A 25,529-nucleotide genomic window follows, 5' to 3' on the forward strand; every position below is an offset into this window, starting at 1 on the left:
GTTCAATCAATACATTGTACTTGATTTGGAAGAACGTCACTTAATTAACAAAAGTTATATTCTCGTTTTCTACAAAGACATATATAACAAAAGAAAATGATTATAGATATTCAGAACTCTTGTAAAATAATTATTTTTTATTTATTGATACTAAAAGTTAATACATTAATTTTTATCACTCATAGAGTTAATTAAAAACGATTATCAAACAAATTAGTATCGTTTAGAACTTTGTTCAATCTTGACTTTTAAAATATTCACACACAACAACAAAAAAATCCAATAGCGCATGAGTGATGTATGAGAGAAATTAAATTTAGACAATTTTTCCCCTATTTATATTTCAAAATAACTAACGTTTAAATTATTTTATTTTATCAAAAACACTCTATATAATAAAGAGGTTTGGTAAATGTTTCTAAAACAAAAGTATTTAGCCGCACTAACGCGCGTTTCAAACATGTTTTTCCCAACTTTTTATTATTTGTTTCCTTATCTTTGTATTTTCAAATACTGGTGTGACCGTGTGACTTTTTCCTTCAATAAAATTAAAGTAAATATAAGTGACAGAAATACAATAATACATGCCTTATTTTTTGTTCTACACGTTTAAAATGTTTATTTCGAGAAATTTGTTTGTTATATATATGAAATATAGGAAAATACGTATTTTAATACCTTGGAGATAATTGATGATTTTATTGATTTATTTTAACCTGAAGAGTAGTGTATGATTGCATCATTCATCTATTTTTTAATATGAGTTCCTGGTTTCAAGCTTATCTCAACATTTGTCTTAATACTATTTTGGAATATTTATATTAATCAACTTTCAGCGGATTATGTTGTGATGACTAATGACATCACCATTTGGTATACTTCCTTTTTTCAATTGAGAATCGTCGAGACGTTTTACATAATTTTCATATGGATGTTGTTAGATCTAAATTAAGTTTGATTCTTATCAAAGGTATAATAAAATAAAACTATACATAATAAGTATACAACACCTGAAGCTTGGCTTGAGTGGTATGTGCTATGGGGTGAGATCTAACTTGGGTACCGCCAACCCAGGTTCGTTTATCGCTTGAAGCAGGGAGTTTTCAACTTTTGATGGTACTGCCAACATCGTCGCGAATTGGATTTTCTTTTAATGCACGTGTGGCTAACAAATGAAAGCATTCGATGTTCATGTCGTCGTTAAAAAATCTTATATATGTATACTTGTAAATTAAATTCTTTTAATATTTTTTTACCATATCTTAAATCTTAAATCTTAAATACTATAATAATAACTACTTATAAAGCAATTATTTTTTTACGGTAAATATTCATTCAATTCATTCATATTCAATGATTAATGTAGAGATTTATATATATCCCGTATAAAATTAATCCTTACTATAATAGGATACATAGTCCAACTTGTAATGGGTTTCTAATTCTTAGAGCCCAAGTAATATTGTAGGCTATATAAGTCATTCCTCTGTAACCCAATTAAGAATGAGAACATGATAATTCATATCGTTTTCACCAAATTTAATATGGTATCTAGAGCATAAGATCCGTAAACTAACACAGCTCAAACCAAAAATCCCTATTCGTTCCAGAATACTCAAATTGAATAAAAACGCTAAATCGAAAGCTATTCGATTGAATCACTCAATTCACGCACTTCAATTCTTCATCTTCATCCGTATTTCGTTCCAAAACGATTTTGGAACCACCATTACAAACAAAACAAATCGACAATCAAATCAGCAATCTTGAAATCAAGATTAATTTCAAACCCTAACTTGAATCAATAATCAACTGATATCGTCATGGCAGGTAGCACACAAACGACGATTGATATCACTTCACCATACTTTTTAACACCATCAGACCAACCGGGGCAGAACTTCGTCGGAGACAATCTTCTCCGTGATGGCAACTATAGCGATTGGAAATCAGAGATGGAGAATGCCTTATTCGCTAAGAATAAGTTCTGTTTTGTCGATGGAACGTTACCTATGCCCGCTGAAGGATCAAACGAACGTGTAATCTGGAAATGATGTAATGCTATGGTAAGGGGTTGGCTAGTAAGTTCAATGGAGAAGGAGCTTAAGAACAACGCCAAATATGTTGCAACTGCACGTGATATTTGGGTCGATTTAAAGGAACGGTTTGACAAAGAAAACGCCCCGAGAGCTTATGAATTACAAAGAACCATCACTTCCGTTCATCAAGAAAACATGACTGTTTCAGCGTACTACACAAAGTTGAGAGGTATTTGGGATGAAATCCAATCTGTAAGTCCCTCACCATTGTGTACATGTAACCTTTGTACTTGTAATCTTGGTAAATCGTTGAATGATATGCGTGATAAAGAGAAACTGAACGATTTTCTAATGGGACTTAATGAAGAGTATAGTAGTATTAGATCACAGATTCTGAGTACCAATCCTCTTCCATCACTTGTTGCTGCCTTTCATATGGTAAGTCAAGATGAGCAACAAAGAATCATTGGTAATTTGAGAAGTATTAACAACGATGCTACTGCTTTTCAAACTTCTGGAAGAAACAACCACACTCAATCAAGATCAAACTCTCAGGCTTGGAACAGGAGGGATAATCGAGATAAAAGTGAGATGTGCATATACTATCAGAAGGTTGGGCACACCAAAGATGGATGTTTCGAAATTATCGGGTATCCTGATTGGTGGTCCAAGAAAGCAGCAAGTTCAAAAAGTCAAACAAATCGTTTTAAAAATCAACCTAGGGATGCAGCAGTAAACGATGACAAGCAGGCTGTAGTGACCTGAACTTTTCCATGATTATATATTAATTGAATACTATATTTGCATGATTAAATATTTCCAACATGTTAAGCAATCAAACTTATTAAGACTTGCTTATTTGAAATGAGTTTCATGTAGACAATTGACCACCCAAGTTGACCGGCGATTCACGAACGTTAAAACTTGTAAAAACGACATGACAATATATATATATATATATATATATATATATATATATATATATATATATATATATATATATATATATATATATATATATATATATATATATATATATATATATATATATATATGGATATACATATAGTTAACATGAGATTATGATAAGTAAGTATCTCCATATGTATATTAACAATGAGTTATATACATAAAAATGAGACTACTAAGTTAAGAAACTCGAAACGATATATATAACGATTATCGTTATTACAACGTTTTAATAAATACGTATGTATCATATTAAGATATTATTACACTATATTTAACATGATAAAATGATAATTATATATATCATTAAGTATGTTAACAATGAACTACATATGTAAAACAAGACTACTAACTTAAGAATTTTGAATCGAGGCATATATGTAACGATTATCGTTGTAATGACATTTTAATGTATATATATCATATTAAGATATATTCATACATCATAATATCATGATAATGTAATAATTTAATATCTCATTAGATATAATAAACAATGGGTTAACAACATTAAAATAGATCGTTAACTTAAAGGTTTCAAAACAACATTTACATGTAACGACTAACGATGACTTAACGACTCAGTTAAAATGTATATGCATGTAGTGTTTTAATATGTATTCATACACTTTTGAAAGACTTCAAGACACTTATCAAAATACTTCTACTTAACAAAAATGCTTACAATTACATTCTCGTTCAGTTTCATCAACAATTCTACTCGTATGCACCCGTATTCGTACTCGTACAATACACAGCTTTTAGATGTGTGTACTATTGATATATACACTCCAATGATCAGCTCTTAGCAGCCCATGTGAGTCACCTAACACATGTGGGAACCATCATTTGGCAACTAGCATGAAATATCTCATAAAATTACAAAAATATTAGTAATCATTCATGACTTATTTACATGTAAACAAAATTACACATCCTTTATATCTAATCCATATACCAACGACCAAAAACACCTACAAACACTTTCATTCTTAAATTTTCTTCATCTAATTGATCTCTCTCAAGTTCTATCTTCAAGTTCTAAGTGTTCTTCATAAATTCTATAAGTTCTAGTTTCATAAAATCAAGAATACTTCCAAGTTTGCTAGCTTACTTCCAATCTTGTAAAGTGATCATCCAACCTCAAGAAATCTTTCTTATTTACAGTAAGATATCTTTCTAATACAAGGTAATACTCATATTCAAACTTTGATTCAATTTCTATAACTATAACAATCTTATTTCGAGTGAAAATCTTACTTGAACTTGTTTTCGTGTCATGATTCTGCTTCAAGAACTTTCAAGCCATCCAAGGAACCTTTGAAGCTAGATCTATTTTTCTCATTTCCAGTAGGTTTATCCACAAAACCTGAGGTAGTAATGATGTTCATAACATCATTCGATTCATATATATAAAACTACCTTATTCGAAGGTTTAAACTTGAAATCACTAGAACATAGTTTAGTTAATTCTAAACTTGTTCGCAAACAAAAGTTAATCCTTCTAACTTGACTTTTAAAATCAACTAAACACATGTTATATATCTATATGATATGCTAACTTAATGATTTAAAACATGGAAACACGAAAAATACCGTAAAACCGGACATACGTCGTCGTAGTAACACCGCGGGCTATTTTGGTTTGATAATTAAAAACTATGATAAACTTTGATTTAAAAGTTGTTCTTCTGGGAAAATGATTTTTCTTATGAACACGAAACTATATCCAAAAATCATGGTTAAACTCAAAGTGGAAGTATGTTTTTCAAAATGGTCATCAAGACGTCGTTCTTTCGACTGAAATGACTACCTCTTACAAAAACGACTTGTAACTTATATTTCTGACTATAAACCTATAATTTTTCTATTTAGATTCATAAAATAAAGTTCAATATGAAACCATAGCAATTTGATTCACTCAAAACGGATTTAAAACGAAGAAGTTATGGCTAAAACAAGATTGAATATTTTTTGATTGTTGTAGCTACGGGAAATAATGTAACAATTCTATACAAATCATATCCTAGCTAACTTATATTATATTATACATGTATTCTAATATATTATGTAATCTTGAGATACCATAGACACGTATGCAAATGTTTTGACATATCATATCGACCCATGTATATATATTATTTGGAACAACCATAGACACTCTATATGCAGTAATGATTGAGTTAGCTATACAGGGTTGAGGTTAATTCCAAAAATATATATACTTTGAGTTGTGATATAGCCTGAGATGTGTATACACTGGGTCGTGGATTGATTCAAGATAATATATATCAATTTATTTCTGTACATCTAACTGTGGACAACTAGTTGTAGGTTACTAACGAGGACAACTGACTTAATAAACTTAAAACATTAAAACGTATTAAAAATGTTGTAAATATATTTTGAACATACTTTGATATATATGTACATATTTGTTATAGGTTCGTGAATCGACCAGTGGTCAAGTATTACTTCCCGACGAAGTAAAAATCTGTGAAAGTGAGTTATAGTCCCACTTTTAAAAATCTATTATTTTTGGGATGAGAATACATGCAGTTTTATAAAGTTTTACAAAATAGACACAAGTAATCAAAAATACTTTCTATGTTGGATTATCGAACCGAATATGCCCCTTTTTAGCTTGGTAGCCTAAGAATTAGGGAAATGGCCCCTAATTGACACGAATCCTAAAGATAGATCTATTTGGCCCAACAAGCCTCATCCGAGTTACGGATGCTTTAGTACTTCGATTTATCATATCCGATGAGAGTCCCGGAATGATGGGGATATTCTATATACATCTTGTTAAGGTCGGTTACCAGGTGTTCAACATATGAATGATTTTTATCTCTATGCAGTTTGCGAAATGCCTGATATGAGATGTGTTATAAAAATGAAATCTTGTGGTCTATTATTATGATTTGATAATATATAGGTTAAACCTAGAACTCACCAACATTTTTGTTGACGTTTTAAGCATGTTTATTCTCAGGTGATTATTAAGAGCTTCCGCTGTTGCATACTAAAATAAGGACAAGATTTGGAGTCCATGCTTGTATGTTATTATGTAAAAACTGCATTCAAGAAACTTATTTTTGATGTAATATATTCTTATTGTAAACCATTATGTAACGGTCGTGTGTAAACGGTATATTTTAGATTATCATTATTTGATAATCTACGTAATGCTTTTTAAACCTTTATAGATAAAATAAAGGTTATGGTTGTTTTAAAAATGAATGCAGTCTTTGAAAAACGTCTCATATAGAGGTCAAAATCTTTCGACGAAATCAATTAATATGGAACGTTTATAATCAATATGAACGGGACATTTCAGTTGGTATCCGAGCGTTGGTCTTAGAGAACCAGATATTTGCATTAGTGTGTCTTATCGAGTTTGTTAGGATACATTAGTAAGTCTGGACTTCGACCGTGTTTTTCTTCAAAAATGATTGCTTAACATTTTTTTGTTGGAAACTATATATTATTAACATGTATATATTATGTGATATATTAATCTCTTAACGTGTTTGATATTGTGTGATAGATGTCGACCTCTAGTACAAATCTCTTCGACTCACCTAATAATAATGAAGAGTCGAATATACTTTGGGAAGATTCACAAATTCCTGAAGAAGAGGAACCGGAAGAGGAGGAACCGGAAGAAGAAGAGGTTCCGGAGGAAGAAATATTGATACCTATAGTAAATCGATTAAATAAAAGAAAATCCTCAACCAACGGACCAAAGTTAATAATGGTCAATGGTGTTTCCGCTGAGGAAGCAAAATATTGGGAAGATTACCAATTTTCCGATGAATCGGATCCCGATGATGTTATAGAAATTACCTCGACCCAATTTAATAAAGCGAAAGAAAATAATAAGGGAAAAGGTATAAAAATAGAGAAACCCGATTCCAACCCCGATGAACTTTATATGTATCGGCAACATCCGTATTTCCTAAAATGTAACAATGACCCGAGAACCTCTAAACCACCAGGTTTTTCTAAACCATTGTAGAAAACGACGGCTCGTATTAGAGGAACACCATATATTCTTAGAAAATTAGGAAAATGAACCAAGTCTGAAGAAGAAGAAACCAGTGATTCAGATTAGAGGGTTGTAATCATGTTGTGTATTATATGTATTGTAGTGTGCTTGTACTTTTATGTTCTATGTAAAAATTGCTTGTATTGTTTGTTAATTATCTTTTACGAATCTAATCCTTGTCTATTTTACAGTATAAAAACAAAATGGACGTTAAGGGTAGACAACCGAATATTTTAGAAGATCTACCAGAGGATATGATTGAGGAAATCTTGTCTAGAGTCGGTCAGAGTTCATCAGCACAATTAATTATGGCAAAATTAACTTGTCAAACATTTGAAAGACTTTCCAGAAATGTCTTAGTTTATAAAAGGCTTTTCTTTGATCGGTGGGGTATATCACATTGGGGATACCGTAAGTTACGCCGTGTTTTCTTTAAAGCGTTAAATGCGGGGAACCCAAATGCAATTTTACGCTACGGGTTAAGAACCTATTTTGACTCAACATATCCCAACATAGGATTTCGTGAATTAGAAAGAGCTTCTAACATGCAACATAAAGAAGCATGTTATGCTTACGGGTTAGTGATGTTTGCTTCTTACCAAAGTGAGAAAAAGAACATCGGATTGCAACTTTTAAATAAAACCTTCCCACAAGTGACGGATTCAGTAGTTGGGGTGAGAAACAAGGTTTTTAGATTATTACGGGGCTGTTGGACATTACAAAACCCTCGTCCTTTTGACGACATTACAACATGCTGTCTTGTCAACGGTCACAACGGTTATGTTCCACAAGACCAAGGATGGGAAGTAGTCTTAGTAAAACCAGAATGCATGACTTGTTTCTGGACGTATGAATTACGTGTCTTTATTGCCTTTGTTGAACAACTTGCGTATTAACTAGAATTGTCTTCGCAAATGTTTTGTATCAGAGTTTTTATGTGCTATATTTCATGCTATATGTAAAATAGCGGTATTGTAAGTTTGCAAAATATTGTATAAAAGTTTGAATGTGAAATATTATTATAATCAGTTTTTCATATAGAATTGTAGTAGTTGAATTGTATGTTAGCTACTAAGTATGAACTTAATGGGTAGGTATTACCCGAATTAAAACTTATAAAACGCTAATATGAAGAAAAAGCTTTTATAAATGAGTTCATATTATGCTACGGAATACTATTGACTACTCTTAATATTCTATATGATTAACTTAATTCTTTTGGCTATTTTTGAAGGAAATGGCACCGACTACTCGTCAGAACTTGAACATGAGTGAGGAAGACTTCCGTGCTTTCCTTACAGTAAATATAGCCGCAGTACAGGCTGCAATGCAAAACAACAATAACTCAGGGTCTAGCAGTGGAGTTAACTCCACATGAAACCATATAGGATGCTCCTACAAGGCTTTCACTGTCTGTAAACCTCTGGAATTCGATGGAACTGAAGGACCAGTCGGACTGAAATGATGGACCAAAAAGGTCGAATCTGTGTTTGCTATAAGCAAATGTGCTGAGGAAGATAAGGTAAAGTATGCCACGCATACCTTCACAGGTACTGCGTTAACATGGTGGAATACCTATCTCGAACAAGTGGGACAAGATGCTGCTTACGCACTACCGTGGTCAGAATTCAAACACTTGATGAACGAGCAGTTCCGTCCCAGAAACGAAGTCAATAAGCTCAAGACAGAGCTTAGAGAATTACGAATGAAGGGATTCGATATCACCACATACGAACGACGATTCATCGAGTTGTGTTTATTGTGCCAAGAGTGTTCGAAGATGAAGAAGAGCAGATCGATGCATTTGTAAAGGGGTTACCAGAGAGAATTCAGGAGGATGTGAGTGCAAGCGTACCCACTTCAATGCAAAAGGTAAGCCGAATGGCTCACAAACTTATAAACCAGATCGAGGGAAGGATTAAAGAGCAGGCGGCCGAGGAGGCCAAAATGAAACAAGTCAAGAGAAAGTGGGAAGAACCCAGTGACAAGAGTCACAATTTCAACAATCAACACCACAATCACAACCACAATCGCACCATTTTTCGCAACAACAAACGCAACAAAAACCATTCCAACAACAACAACTACAACAATCATCCCAACAATAATACCAACCGCAACAACAAAAATCCCAACAACAATCTCAATAACAACACTGGTAATCAAAATCAGAAAATTCCGTGTCTGAGGTGTGAAGGGTACCATCCAACTACTTTTTGTCCAGCAACATGTACTAAATGTAATAGAAAGGGTCATGATACAACGAAGTGTGAAATTTATGGACCATCTGGTAAAGGAACAAGTAATGCCCACATTATTTGTTATGGATGCGGGAAGAAGGGCCACTACAAAACTGCGTATCCAAACCAGGGAAATAATAATGGGCAAAGCTGTGGGAGAGTTTTTAACATTAATGCGGAAGAAGCGCAGGAATAACCCGAAGCTTGTTACGGGTACGTTTCTTATCGATGAAAAGCCTGCTTATGTTTTATTTGATTCGGGTGCGGATAGAAGTTATATAAGTAGAGATTTTTGTGCTAAATTAAGTGGTCCATTGACGCCTATGAATAATAAATTTTTACTCGAATTAGCAAACGGTAAATTAATTTCGGAAGATAAAATATGTCGGAATCGAGAAATTAAACTGGTTAGCGAAACGTTTAAGATCAATTTGATACCAGTAGAGTTAGGGAGTTTTGATGTGATAATCAGCATGGACTGGTTGAAAAAGGATAGAGCGGAAATTGTATGTTACAAAAATGCAATTCGCATTGTACGAGAAAAAGGAAAACCTATAATGGTGTACGGAGAAAAGAGCAACGCAAAGCTAAATCTTATTAGTAATTTGAAGGTGCAAAAACTAATAAGAAAAGGTTGCTATGCCGTTCTAGAACACATCGAAGAAGTCAAACCCGAAGAAAAGAACATCAATGATGTTCCCGTCGCAAAAGAATTTCCCGATGTATTTTCGAAAGAATTACCGGGACTACCTCCACATCGATCTGTTGAATTTCAAATAGATCTCGTACCAGGAGCTGCACCAATAGCTCGTGCTCCATACAGACTCGCACCCAGTGAAATGAAAGAACTCCAAAGCCAACTACAAGAACTTTTAGAGCGTGGTTTTATACGACCAAGTACATCACCATGGGGAGCTCCTGTTTTGTTTGTCAAAACGAAGGATGGTACATTCAGGTTGTGTATCGACTACTGAGAGTTGAACAAACTTACCATCAAGAATCGTTATCCACTACCAAGAATTGACGACTTATTTGATCAACTACAAGGCTCGTCAGTTTATTCGAAGATTGATTTACGTTCTGGGTATCATCAAATGCGGGTGAAGGAGGATGATATTCCAAAGACTGCTTTCAGGATGCGTTACGGTCATTACGAGTTTATGGTTATGCCGTTTGGGTTGACTAACGCACCAGCTGTGTTCATGGACCTCATAAACCGAGTGTGTGGACCATACCTTGACAAGTTTGTCATTGTTTTTATCGATGACATACTTATTTACTCAAAGAATGATCAAGAGCACGAAGAACATTTGAGAAAAGTGCTAGAGTTGTTGAGGAAAGAAAAACTGTACGCTAAGTTTTCAAAGTGTGCATTTTGGTTGGAAGGAGTTCAATTCCTCGGTCACATAGTGAACAAAGAAGGTATTCAAGTGGATCCGTCAAAGATTGAAACCGTTGAAAAGTGGGAAACCCCAAAAACTTCGAAGCATATACGCCAATTTTTAGGACTGGCTGGTTACTACAGAAGGTTCATCCAAGATTTTTCCAAAATAGCAAAACCCTTGACTGCATTAACGCATAAAGGGAAGAAATTTGAATGGAAGGATGAGCAGGAGAAAGCGTTTCAATTGTTGAAGAAAAAGTTAACTACGGCACCTATATTGTAATTGCCTGAAGGGAATGATGATTTTGTGATATATTTTGATGCCTCAAAGCAAGGCCTCAGTTGTGTATTAATGCAACGAACGAAGGTAATTGTTTATGCGTCCAGACAATTAAAGATTCACGAGCAAAACTATACGACTCACGATTTGGAATTGGGCGCTGTTGTTTTTGCATTAAAGACTTGGAGATACTACTTATATGGGGTCAAAAGTATCATATATACCGACCACAAAAGTCTCCAACATATATTTAATCAGAAACAACTGAACATGAGGCAGTGTAGGTGGATTGAGTTATTGAATGATTACAATTTCGAGATTAGTTACCACCCGGGGAAGGCAAATGTGGTAGCCGACGCTTTGAGTAGAAAGGACAGAGAACCTATGCGGGTAAAAGCTATGAATATAATTATTCGTACTAACCTTACTACTCAAATAAAGGAGGCGCAACAGGGAGTTGTAAAAGAAGGAAAGTTGCAGAATGAAATACCCAAAGGATCGGAGAAACATCTTAATATTCGGGAAGACGGAACCCGGTATAGGACTGAAAGAATTTGGGTACCAAAGTTTGGAGATGTGAGAGAAAAGGTACTTAAGGAAGCACATAAAACTAGGTATTCAATACATCCCGGAGCGGGGAAGATGTACAAAGATCTCAAGAAACACTTTTGGTGGCCGGGTATGAAAGCCGATGTTGCTAAATACGTAGGAGAATGTTTGACGTGTTCTAAGGTCAAAGCTGAGCATCAGAAACCATCAGGTCTACTTCAACAACCCGAAATCCTGGAATGGAAATGGGAAAACATTACCATGGATTTCATCACTAAATTGTCAAAGACTGCAAGTGGTTTTGATACTATTTGGGTAATAGTTGATCGTCTCACCAAATCAACATACTTCCTGCCAATAAGAGAAGATGACAAGATGGAGAAGTTAGCACGACTGTATTTGAAGGAAGTCGTCTCCAGACATGGAATACCAATCTCTATTATCTCTGATAGGGATGGCAGATTTATTTCAAGATTCTGGCAGACATTACAGCAAGCATTAGGAACTCGTCTAGACATGAGTACTGCCTATCATCCATAAACTGATGGGCAGAGTGAAAGGATGATACAAACGCTTGAAGACATGCTACGGGCATGTGTTATTGATTTCGGAAACAGTTGGGATCGACATCTACCGTTAGCAGAATTTTCCTACAACAACAGCTACCATTCAAGCATTGAGATGGCGTCGTTTGAAGCACTTTATGGTAGAAAGTGTAGGTCTCCGATTTGTTGGAGTGAAGTGGGGGATAGACAGATTACGGGTCCGGAGATAATACAAGAAACTACCGAGAAGATCATCCAAATTCAACAACGGTTGAAAACCGCCCAAAGTCGACAAAAGGGCTACGCCGACATTAAAAGAAAAGATATAGAATTTGAAATTGGAGAAATGGTCATGCTTAAGGTTGCACCTTGGAAAGGCATTGTTCGATTTGGTAAACGGGGGAAATTAAATCCAAGGTATATAGGACCATTCAAGATTATTGATCGTGTCGGACCAGTAGCTTACCGACTTGAATTACCACAACAACTCGCGGCTGTACATAACACTTTCCATGTCTCAAATTTGAAGAAATGTTTTGCTAAAGAAGATCTCACTATTCCATTAGACGAAATCCAAATCAACGAAAAACATCAATTCGTCGAAGAACCCGTCGAAATAATGGATCGTGAGGTTAAAAGACTTAAGCAAAACAAGATACCAATTGTTAAAGTTTGATGGAATGCTCGTAGAGGACCTGAATTCACCTTGGAGTGTGAAGATCAGATGAAGCTGAAATACCCTCACCTATTTCTAGAAGATGCGTCAACACCTTCAACAGCTTAAAATTTCGGGACAAAATTTATTTAACGGGTAGGTACTGTAGTGACCCGAACTTTTCCATGATTATATATTAATTGAAAACTATATTTGAATGATTAAATGTTTCCAACATGTTAAGCAATCAAACTTATTAAGACTTGATTATTTGAAATGAGTTTCATGTAGACAATTGACCACCCAAGTTGGCTGGCGATTCACGAACGTTAAAACTTGTAAAAATGATATGACAATATATATATATATGGATATACATATAGTTAACATGAGATTATGATAAGTAAGTATCTCCATATGTATATTAACAATGAGTTATATACATAAAAATGAGACTACTAAGTTAAGAAACTCGAAACGATATATATAACGATTATCGTTATTACAACGTTTTACTAAATACATATGTATCATATTAAGATATTGTTACACTATATTTAACATGATAAAATGATAATTATATATATCATTAAGTATGTTAACAATGAACTACATATGTAAAACAAGACTACTAACTTAAGAATTTTGAATCGAGGCATATATGTAACGATTATCGTTGTAACGACATTTTAATGTATATATATCATATTAAGATATATTCATACATCATAATATCATGATAATATAATAATTTAATATCTCATTAGATATAATAAACAATGGGTTAACAACATTAAATGAGATCGTTAACTTAAAGGTTTCAAAACAACATTTACATGTAACGACTAACGATGACTTAACGACTCAGTTAAAATGTATATGCATGTAGTGTTTTAATATGTATTCATACACTTTTGAAAGACTTCAAGACACTTATCAAAATACTTCTACTTAACAAAATGCTTACAATTACATCCTCGTTCAGTTTCATCAACAATTCTACTCGTATGCACCTGTATTCGTACTCGTACAATACACAGCTTTTAGATGTATGTACTATTGGTATATACACTCCAATGATCAGCTCTTAGCAGCCCATGTGAGTCACCTAACACATGTGGGAACCATAATTTGGCAACTAGCATGAAATATCTCATAAAATTACAAAAATATTAGTAATCATTCATGACTTATTTACATGTAAACAAAATTACACATCCTTTATATCTAATCCATATACCAACGACCAAAAACACCTACAAACACTTTCATTCTTAAATTTTCTTCATCTAATTGATCTCTCTCAAGTTCTATCTTCAAGTTCTAAGTGTTCTTCATAAATTCTATAAGTTCTAGTTTCATAAAATCAAGAATACTTCCAAGTTTGCTAGCTTACTTCCAATCTTGTAAAGTGATCATCCAACCTCAAGAAATCTTTTTTATTTACAGTAATATATCTTTCTAATACAAGGTAATACTCATATTCAAACTTTGATTCAATTTCTATAACTATAACGATCTTATTTCGAGTGGAAATCTTACTTGAACTTGTTTTCGTGTCATGATTCTGCTTCAAGAACTTTTAAGCCATCCAAGGATCCTTTGAAGCTAGATCTATTTTTCTCATTTCCAGTAGGTTTATCCACAAAACCTGAGGTAGTAATGATGTTCATAACATCATTCGATTCATATATATATAACTACCTTATTCGAAGGTTTAAACTTGAAATCACTAGAACATAGTTTAGTTAATTCTAAACTTGTTCGCAAACAAAAGTTAATCCTTCTAACTTGACTTTTAAAATCAACTAAACACATGTTATATATCTATATGATATGCTAACTTAATGATTTAAAACCTGGAAACATGAAAAACACCGTAAAACCGGACATACGCCGTCGTAGTAACACCGCAGGCTGTTTTGGTTTGATAATTAAAAACTATGATAAACTTTGATTTAAAAGTTGTTCTTCTGGGAAAATGATTTTTCTTATAAACATGAAACTATATCCAAAAATCATGGTTAAACTCAAAGTGGAAGTATGTTTTTTAAAATGGTCATCAAGACGTCGTTCTTTCGACTGAAATGACTACCTCTTACAAAAACGACTTGTAACTTATATTTCTGACTATAAACCTATACTTTTTCTGTTTAGATTCATAAAATAGAGTTCAATATGAAACCATATCAATTTGATTCACTCAAAACGGATTTAAAACGAAGAAGTTATGGGTAAAACAAGATTGAATATTTTTTGATTGTTGTAGCTACGGGAAATATTGTAACAATTCTATACAAATCATATCCTAGCTAACTTATATTATATTATACATGTATTCTAATATATTATGTAATCTTGGGATACCATAGACACGTATACAAATTTTTTGACATATCATATCGACCCATGTATATATATTATTAAGAACAACCATAGACACTCTATATGCAGTAATGATTGAGTTAGCTATACAGGGTTGAGGTTGATTCCAAACATATATATACTTTGAGTTGTGATCTAGCCTAAGACGTGTATACACTGGGTCGTGGATTGATTCAAGATAATATATATCGATTTATTTCTGGACATCTAACTGTAGACAACTAGTTGTAGGTTACTAACGAGGACAGCTGACTTAATAAACTTAAAACATTAAAACGTATTAAAAATATTGTAAATGTATTTTGAACATACTTTGATATATATGTACATATTTGTTATAGGTTCGTGAATCGACCAGTGGCCAAGTCTTACTTTCCGACGAAGTAAAAATCTGTGAAAGTGAGTTATAGTCCCACTTTTAAAAATCTATTATTTTTAGGATGAGAATACATGCAGTTTTATAAAGTTTTACAAAATAGACACAAGTAATCGAAAATACTTTCTATGTTGGATTATCGAACCGAATATGCCCCTTTTTAGCTTGGTAGCCTAAGAATTAGGGAAATGGCCCCTAATTGACGCGAATCCTAAAGATAGATTAATTTGGTCCAACAAGCCTCATTCGAGTTATGGATGCTTTAGTACTTCGATTTATCATATCCGATGAGAGTCCCGGAATGATGGGGATATTCTATATGCATCTTGTTAAGGTCGGTTACCAGGTGTTCAACAAATGAATGATTTTTATCTCTATGCAGTTTGCGAAATGCCTTATATGAGATGTGTTATAAAAATGAAATCTCGTGGTCTATTATTATGATTTGATAATATATAGGTTAAACCTATAACTCACCAACATTTTTGTTGATGTTTTAAGTGTAGTGACCCGAACTTTTCCATGTTTATATATATTAAATGAAATTGATATTTACATGATTAAGTGTTTCCAACATGTTAAGCAATCAAACTTGTTAAGACTTGATTAATTGAAATAGGTTTCATATAGAAAATTGACCACCCAAGTTGACCGGTGATTCACGAACGTTAAAACTTGTAAAAACTATTTGATAACATATATATGATTATATATATAGTTAACATGATATCATGATAAGTAAGTATCTCATTAGGTATTTTAACAATGAGTTATATACATAAAATTGAGTTTATTGAATTAAGAAACTCAAAACGATATATATAACGATTATCGTTATAACAACGTCTTACTAAATACATATGAATCATATTAAGATATTGATACACTATGTTTAATCATGATAAATGATAAGTAAACATATCATTATGTATATTAACAATGAACTACATATGTAAAAACAAGACTACTAACTTAAGGTTTTCGAAACGAGACATATATGTAACGATTATCGTTGTAACGACATTTAAATGTATATATATCATATTAAGATATAGTAATATATCATAATATCATGATAATATAATAATTTAACATCTCATTAGATATAATAAACATTGGGTTAACAACATTTAACAAGATTGTTAACTTAAAGGTTTCAAATCAACATTTACATGTAACGACTAACGATGACTTAACGACTCAGTTAAAATGTATATACATGTAGTGTTTTAATATGTATTCGTACACTTTTGAAAGACTTCAAGACACTTATCAAAATACTTCTACTTAATAAAAATTCTTACAATTACATCCTCGTTCAGTTTCATCAACAATTCTACTCGTATGCACCCGTATTCGTACTCGTACAATACACAGCTTTTAGATGTATGTACTATTAGTATATACACTCCAATGATCAGCTCTTAGCAGCCCATGTGAGTCATCTAACACATGTGGGAACCATCATTTGGCAACTAGCATGAATTATCTCATAAAATTACAAAAATATTAGTAATCATTCATGACTTATTTACATGTAAACAAAATTACACATCATTTATATCTAATCCATATACCAACGACCAAAAATACCTACAAACACTTTCATTCTTCACTTTTCTTCATCTAATTGATCTCTCCCAAGTTCTATCTTCAAGTTCTAAGTGTTCTTCATAAATTCTATAAGTTCTAGTTTCATAAAATCAAGAATACTTCCAAGTTTGCTAGCTTACTTCCAATCTTGTAAAGTGATCATTCAACCTCAAGAAATCTTTCTTATTTACAGTAAGATATCTTTCTAATACAAGGTAATTGATGTGCGTAGAGGTGTATATTAAATAGTTATAATTTTTACAACGAAAATACTATTAAAAATGATACAATTTTACACAAGATATTTATTTATTTATAGAATGGATATACCTAAACCTTGCTACAACACTTATAGGCAGTGTAACTAATCGTACAGTAGTGTAGTTTTTAGTAAGTCCGGTTCGTTCCACTGGAAAAATTAAACAAGCTTAACGCTATATTAGTTTTAATCTTATAAAAATACAAATATATATATAAGTAATATTATTATTATAAAAAGGGGGGTTTTTACCGTTTAATGACCGGTTTGTCGATTTTAAAACTTTAGTCGCAGTTAAAACCTAATGTAAAATATATAAATATAACTTAATTTTAAGCGTAAAGTAAATAACGATAATGAAATTGCGATAAAAGTGCGATAAAATAAAATTGCGATAATTAAAGAGTACGATAATTAAAAGTGCAATTAAATACAATGACAATAAATAAAAGTGCGATAATTAAAAGTGCAATTAAATATGAAATAAAAGAATTATGCTTATTTAAACTTCCGTAATCATGATGTTCGACGTGTTGATTTTTAGTTTATTCCCATGGGTTAATTGTCCTTTGTCCTGGATTATTTAATATGTCCGTCTGGTTTTTGTCTATAACAGTCCATCAGTCATAAATATAAAGTGTGAGTGTCCTCGTCAAATTATCCTTATATCCGAAGTCAAATATTCTAACTAATTGGGGACTTAAACTGTAACAAGGTCTTAATACTTTGTTTAATAATTACACCAGGATATCGACTACGTGTAACCCAATACTTTGTTAACAATTACGCCAAGTGTTCTTGTACATAATTTCACCCCTGTTTTAATAAATCTATTAAATATTAATCCATTCCCGTGTCCGGTTAAATGAACAATTATTCGTACATATAAATATCCCGCCCATCGTGTCCGATCGAGTGTATATGGTTATTTATAGGTACGTCCAATTGTAAATCTTTATATTAAATTAACAAACTATCATTTAGTTAAACAAATATAATGCCCATTAATAGCCCATAGTCTAATTTCCACAAGTGTCGTTCTTTTATCGAAACCCCAATTATGGTACAAAGCCCAATTACCCAATCTTAATAATTTAGCCCAACATCATGATTACTTCGTCTTAAATAAGCATAATAATAATTTAGCTACGAGACATTAAAAATAACATTAACCATAACTTACAGTGATTAAAAATAGCGTAGCGTTACACGGACAGAATTTCGACTTACACCCTTACAACATTCGCTAACATACCCTTATTATTAGAATTTAAAATTAAAATTAAAATTAAAATTATAATATAAATATATATATATATTTACGTTTGTAGATAGAGAGATGGATGGATATATGTTGAGCAAAAACCGCGAATTTATAGGAGTGTGGCCAGGATTTCAGGGCCATGCGATCGCATGGCAAATATGCCTACAGGCCATGCGATCGCATGGTGGTAGGTATCAGCTCAAAATTCTTTGTTTTCTTGTTTGTCGACGTTTATAATATATAATATAATATATAAATAATTTATATAATTATTTAAATATTATATTATATTCTTGTGCATAGTTGACTCATAATTTTTAGTCCGTTGCGTCGAGCGTTGAGAGTTGACTTTGGTCCCAGTTTCGGTTTTTCGAACGTCCTTGCGTACAATTTAATATCTTGTACTTTATGTTTTACGTCTTGTACTCTTATAATTTTGAGACGTTTCTTATCAATAATTGGAACCACTTTGATTGTACTTTGTACTTTTGAGCTTTTTGGTCGTTTGCATCTTCAATTCGTCGAATTTGTCTTTTGTCTTCACCTTTTATTATTTAAACGAATATCACTTGCAAATAGAACAATTGCAACTAAAAGCTTGTCTTTCTTGAGGGATAATGCTATGAAATATATGTTCGTTTTTAGCATTATCAAGTATTCCCACACTTGAGTGTTGCTTGTCCTCAAGCAATATAGTCTTGAAATAAAAATACTAGAATCACTTCTTTATTCTTCACACTTTATACATCAGTGATTTCTATACAGCGGTATAAACAATGGTAGTAACGATGTGGTTTACAGTCCTACATGACTATAAAAATTTAGATCCTTAAGGAAATTGGATCTTTATGAAAACATTTGATCTTTTGAAAATACGATCTAGCTTTTACCCTAGATAAGTTTTCCGGAATAACCCTTCACCGGTTGTAAATTGTTTTTGTGGGTTTGGTGGGTTTCATTTTTGAAAATTTTAGCTCAAAACTTATAGTTTTATGTCACCCACTTGCTAACCTTGTATTTGGAAAGCAACACGTCCAGTATACTTGCTCCGTATATTACCTTTCGGTAAACTACCGTCCGGTTGTAAAAGAAAGCGTTGAACAAGCAACTGTTAAGGCAATGTCCCCTGACATACTTTTATTTATGGTCTATAATGTGTCGGATGCAATTACTATCCTTTGTAGGAGCAATAGTAAAGATCACCCTTATAATTTTCCGGTCTGGCACAAGGTCCTGTCTTTGACCATGCTATGCAACCACCGTTCTTACGGTTGACACCCGATTTGGTTCAGGTGACCTAATGAATTCCAGGTGAATTCCTAGGATTTTACGTTCAATAGTAATGAACGCATTGAAAATGGGTTTTCAGAAAATAAATCGGTTTGTAATTTTGATCAAAATATTTTCTCGTTCAAGCTCGAGTTTAGATATCATTGAATTCCATGAGTTTGTAATTCTCAATCTTTAAGGTCAATCTTCAGGATTGAGTAATATCAGTCTTAAAAGCTGATTTTTGATCTTTAAGGAGATTATCCTTTCTGGGGATATGATTCATTAGTCTTATCCAGCTAATTTGCACGGCGTCCTCCCCATTTTACAAGACAGATCCTATCATGGTTAGGATAAGTCTGACCACTTGGCGACCCTGTTTGATGCTGAGGTCCGTGGATTTCCTGCGGATTTTAGAGATGACTTTTCTAGATTTTTCGTCAACCTACAGCTGGTCTGGACGACAACTTCATGACCTAAATCAAGAAGTGCGTTTCTTTTTTGGAAGACTTTACTTCCTTTTAATAATGGAATTGATTCATCGTGTAGATCCATTTTTCTTTCAAATATATTACAGTAAATTGGGTAAAACTGTTTAGATTAGTGTAAAGCAAAAATATCTTCAGTTATTTGTTATAAAAATATGTGACTTATGTTTTAAATAACTTGGTAAATTTTTCCCACACTTGGCTTTTATTTTCCTTTCTTTGCCTTTTTATTGTCCTCTATTCCATTTTAAATGAATTCTAACATTTTGGTTTGTTTCTCAATTTATGTCCTTTCCGAGGTAACAATAATTTCGGTGTTTAACACCTAGTTTTATCATTCATAAATATGTATAAACATGATTTTGAGTTCATTTAATTGAAAATTTTTGAAAATTTTTTACTAGAATTGGGTAGTCCGTATATAAGACTAGGGCTGTTCTTTATTATCAGAGAGCACTAGATTCTAATACAACTACTGCGTTACTAGTATTTCTAATGGTGACCAAGTGTATAAGTCAAAAAAATTTTAAAATTCCGAAAGAATTTAACCGCTTCCCACACTTAAGATCTTGCAATGCCCTCATTTGCAAGAAATCAGTAACAATTTAAATTATTGAGGGTAATTAGCGTAGAAAAATGATTATATTTTACCAAAGTTTCCAAACATATTGGCGTTTGTTTGTTGAATGATAAATGGTGCACATCATTTGTTCATTCCGTCTTGTTGTTACATCACATTTTTTTTTCGTTTTGTCGTCAAAATTAGTAGCTTTTGCTGAACTTAATGCCAGTCTTTGAAAATTCGCTGTTTACCCTGTTTTGTACAATTGACAATATACATACATACAAATATAAATAAGCATGATAATTTGAAATGGGACTTAAAAATCCCACTTTCAAATCAAATATGAAACATTAGTACAACATAATAAAAATATTAAACATTACAATAAAAGTATCAAAATATAATGTGTTTAAACATAAATAAACAGAAATAATAAAAATTAAAAATCATAAAAATTACCAACCGGAACTAAATCAATCTGGATAAGGGTTCCAGTTCATGTCGTCGTCCGGGTTCCATGGTTAGTGATAGGTGTACTGGTATGCCTGGTTAGGGTCGTAGAGAGTGAATGGCGGTCTCATCTCGGGCTGGTGTGGAGGATAGTAAGCGGGTCGGGTCGAAACGTAGTGATCCTGAGGTGACAGCAGCTCATAATCTGACGCTGATGATAGTCTCATCTATCATGCTGTCGTTGCCTGGAATGTTCGTAATCATTCCGGGCTTGCCACTGCTCCATCCGACGAAATCTCTCCGCGTTTGTCATATCTACCTCATCTACACGCTGGTAGACATCAGTCATAGCCTCCCGAATGACATCCCTAATGTCATCCGCTTCCTCCATTTCCTCGTCTGAGCCTCTCTCTACCCGAGGATGGCTACCTTCATAGGGTATTGTCTGGTTGCGTCTACTCTTTAATACCTTAGCACCCGCATAAACCCTCAATCCTAAAAGCTCAACCTGCTCCCTACATTCCAAAAGTGGACCCCCTTGGTCCTTATCTACACCTAAATACTCTCCAATGAGAGTAACAAAAATACCTCCTCCAATTATCCCCCCTTCCTGTATTCCTTCAACCATCTTAGATAAATAAAAACCAACACAGTAAGGGATATTAACAAAGCCTCTTGGGTCTCGAATACACTTTAGGCAAAATAAATCATATAAGGTCAATTTTTCCTTGTTGTGACTTCTCTGTGTAATCGAGTTAGCCAAAAATCTATGAATTATACGAAGCTCGGCTCTGTTAATATGTAAGTAGGTATGTGTTCATCCCCGCCCAAAAACATTATAATCGGACATACGCCTCCAGACGGCGTTCGCATCAAAATTCCTATCTACGCTTTCACCACGATAAATCAAATTCATACAATCGGGTAGTAGTAATTCAGCGGGCGTATATATCTGTAAAGCCCTGGTCATGTCCAGCATGGACATCCTGTACATCCTACGACCAAGTATAAATCTAAGAAAACTTCTATCATCTAATCTATCTACATCTACATTTAACGCTATAGTACTCATCAGCTCAACACACCATTCCTTATATACAGGTCTACGAATGGTGAATAAGCGTTCCCAAACGGTAAAAGAAGAACTGTCATACCTTTGAATCAGATGCTCCCTAACACGGTCAGCAAGTTGGACCCTTTCCAAAGGATTCCAATCAATTACCCTAGGCACCTCTACATCTTTCGTTACTAATTTGAATTTATTACTTTGATATGCCGGGTAATCTCTCCATCGTCTATCGAATCTCAGATTAGGATGCACCGTGTGTTCAGGAATCGTTGGGTATTCTACAGGTGGATGCATCAGAAATACTATGAATTCATTAACAAACTGTAGCGGATCATAATAAGGTACATGTTGATCAGGCTGATGTTGTTGTTCCTGTTGTGGTTCTTGTTCGGGTTCTGGTTCAGGTTCTTGAGCAGGTCATCTAGAAGATGATGATGAACCTCCAGTTTCAGTATTAGTAAATCTCTGCAAAATACATTAAACACAAAATTTGTGCATTCAAATATGCATTAGTGTTAGCAAAATAACAACTTAAAACAATCACAATAACATGTTCAATCAAAATTAAACTTATACACATTTTCACAATTTTTTACAATTCTACACTTTTTCAAATAAGCACATATGAAAATGTATACAAAGTTCATAAACTTTTAACTCAAATAACATGTCAAAATAGTCATTACTAGCAATTAAACAAGTCTCAAATGGCAATTATATCAAATTAATCAAGTTCATGAATTTTAGACTTAAAAAGTCTACTTTAGTCTCCAAAAATCATGTTTAGGATCAAAGTTTGGATCATTTAACTACCTAAACATGTTACACTACTTAATTTAGCAATAATTCATGACAAAAATCGGCCATAACCTGTTTATATCAAAAAGCCCCAAATTGCTCAAGAACACAAACCCTAGATTTCTAAAAATTTTGAAGTTTTTGGCTTCAAATCATGTTAAATAGCATCAATCTAGGTTATACATGCATAAAATACTAACAATTTAACACTAATTACACTAGAAATTAACAAAATTAAATTAGAAAAAATATAGCTCAAGAACACTAAAAATCAAATTTAAAGAGATTTAGGGGTGAAATTGTTACCCTTTTTGATAAACTCCTTATCGAATTCATGTTTAGAGCGGATTGTAGCGAGAAATTTGGTTGAATTTGGTGAAAATTTGATGAAAATTGAGAGGTATGTGTGTGTATGCTCGTATGTGTGTGTGAGTATGGAATGGGACAGGGAGCAGCTCGCTGAGCTTTTTGATTTTGGCCAATTTTTCAGCTCCATGTGATCGCCTGGAGTTGAAGTTCAAAACCCATGTGATCGCATGGGGGTTCGGGTACAGTACTTTTTGGCTTTTTTTTTTAAATAAAAACCTTAAAACTTATAAAACATATAATTAATAAAATTTTAAAAATTTGTTTCTTTTTAGGATGAGGGCGTTTCGGATTGATGTCCTAATCCGTCCCTCGACAAAATTTTAAAATTTTTCAATTTAAAGCGCGGTTTTAAAAGTAAAGATTTTTGGGTTTTTTAAATGTTTTTGGCATACTTTAGTTCAATAAGATTAAAAATAATGATAATAAAAATTCTCGTCCCTCCCTTGGGTAGAGCAATTTCGGTTCAACGACCTAGTCTTCAACTCACGACGAATTTTAAAAATCAAATTTTTAACTTAACGAAATAAAGTAAATTTTTGTTTTTAAATTCACACCAAACTTAAATTTAAGATGCATAAAATTAAAAATTCATATTAAAAATTCACACCAAACTTAAATTATATTTTTATTTTTATACATACAAACTTATATTAAAAATATTAATTTTTCAAATATTTACAAACTTAAATATATTTATTTTTTTTTAAAAGGGTTTAAAATGTCAATTTAATATTAATTTTAAAAACAAAGTAAAAATAAAAATAAAAATCTTTTTGGTCTTTTATCCCACTTTAATCAATCAAATATTATCAAAAACATACGCCTCTCTTTTCGGTAAAGTAATTTCGGTTTCATAACCTAGTTTAACTCATGACGAATTTTTGAAATATTTTGGGTTGATTGATTAAAGATATTTATACCTTAAGAATAAACGGTAAATTTCGCAGTGATGTAGTAAATTTTTGTATGATATCAATAATTTCGGTCGCAAAACCTAATTTTATTGAGTACCAATTTAATACTTTATAGCGAACGATTTAGCGTTTATTATCAAATGGTTAAAAATAATAAAAATAAAAATAAAAACTGTACATACTTACCTGTGAAATAGAATTCTTAGTGACCTGCTTTAGCCCACTCATAAGATAGTCGGACTAATTGATTTTCCATAGCTACATAGGCGTAACCTCGAGCATTCAACGTTTTTTCTTCGAAACATATGAACGGTCCATCTCTGCATAAAGTAACGAATTCAGTATTGAAATATGTCTGATTCGTCGAGCATTTTCCTTCGTGTGACCATTTTCCGCATTTGTGACATCTTTCAAGGTGTCGTGCTCTTCTTTTTGCCGCGAATTTTGATTTTCCTTTACCAAACTGTAACTTATTATTTTCGTTCCTGGATTTTTTTCTTACTCCGTCCAATTTACCTCTGATTAATGATACCAATTCACTTGGAAGGGTGTTATTATTACGTTTAGTAATTAAAGCGTGTAGCATTAGACCATGGTTTAGTTCACAGGAAGTCTTCATCTCGTAAAACCTAAAAAAAAATAAAAATTCAGAATGGGGGGAGAAGACTAGTTCTTTAGGGTCTGCTAGGGAAAGACCATTCGGGTTCCATTCTCGGAAACTACACGAAAACAGAAAATCTAACTCTAACAGAAATACATATTATCCTTTAAAGACTTGATTCTCCCCACACTTAATTAGCTGTGGTGTCGAAATTGTGATTAACTTCGTTGTCGACTTCCATCGGACTATCAATGTAATGTTTAACTCTGTGACCATTAACCTTAAATTCAATCCCATTTGAATTTATTAACTCTACTGTTCCGTATGGAAAAACTCTTTTGATTATGAATGGTCCAGACCATCTTGATTTTAATTTTCCAGGAAATAGCTTGAATCGTGAATTGAAAAGAAGAACTC

The 25,529-nt window shown here is 32.9% G+C and overlaps 1 protein-coding gene across 1 annotated transcript; it reads left to right on the plus strand.

Annotated features, from left to right (window-relative positions):
• The first annotated feature begins 2,090 nt into the window (after nt 1–2,090).
• LOC139850196 (uncharacterized) lies at nt 2,091–2,804 on the plus strand. The gene has a single exon (XM_071839783.1). It carries the CDS (start codon nt 2,091–2,093, stop codon nt 2,802–2,804), a length of 714 nt encoding a protein of 237 aa, XP_071695884.1.
• The last annotated feature ends 22,725 nt before the right edge of the window (nt 2,805–25,529 follow it).

The sequence above is a fragment of the Rutidosis leptorrhynchoides genome, chromosome 5 (assembly GCF_046630445.1).
Source record: "Rutidosis leptorrhynchoides isolate AG116_Rl617_1_P2 chromosome 5, CSIRO_AGI_Rlap_v1, whole genome shotgun sequence".
In the NCBI taxonomy this organism is placed as follows: Eukaryota; Viridiplantae; Streptophyta; class Magnoliopsida; order Asterales; family Asteraceae; genus Rutidosis; species Rutidosis leptorrhynchoides.

Bases quoted from the DNA above. Each gene is read 5' to 3' on its own strand.
- LOC139850196 (XM_071839783.1), top strand. From the start codon at position 2,091: ATGGAGAAGGAGCTTAAGAACAACGCCAAATATGTTGCAACTGCACGT.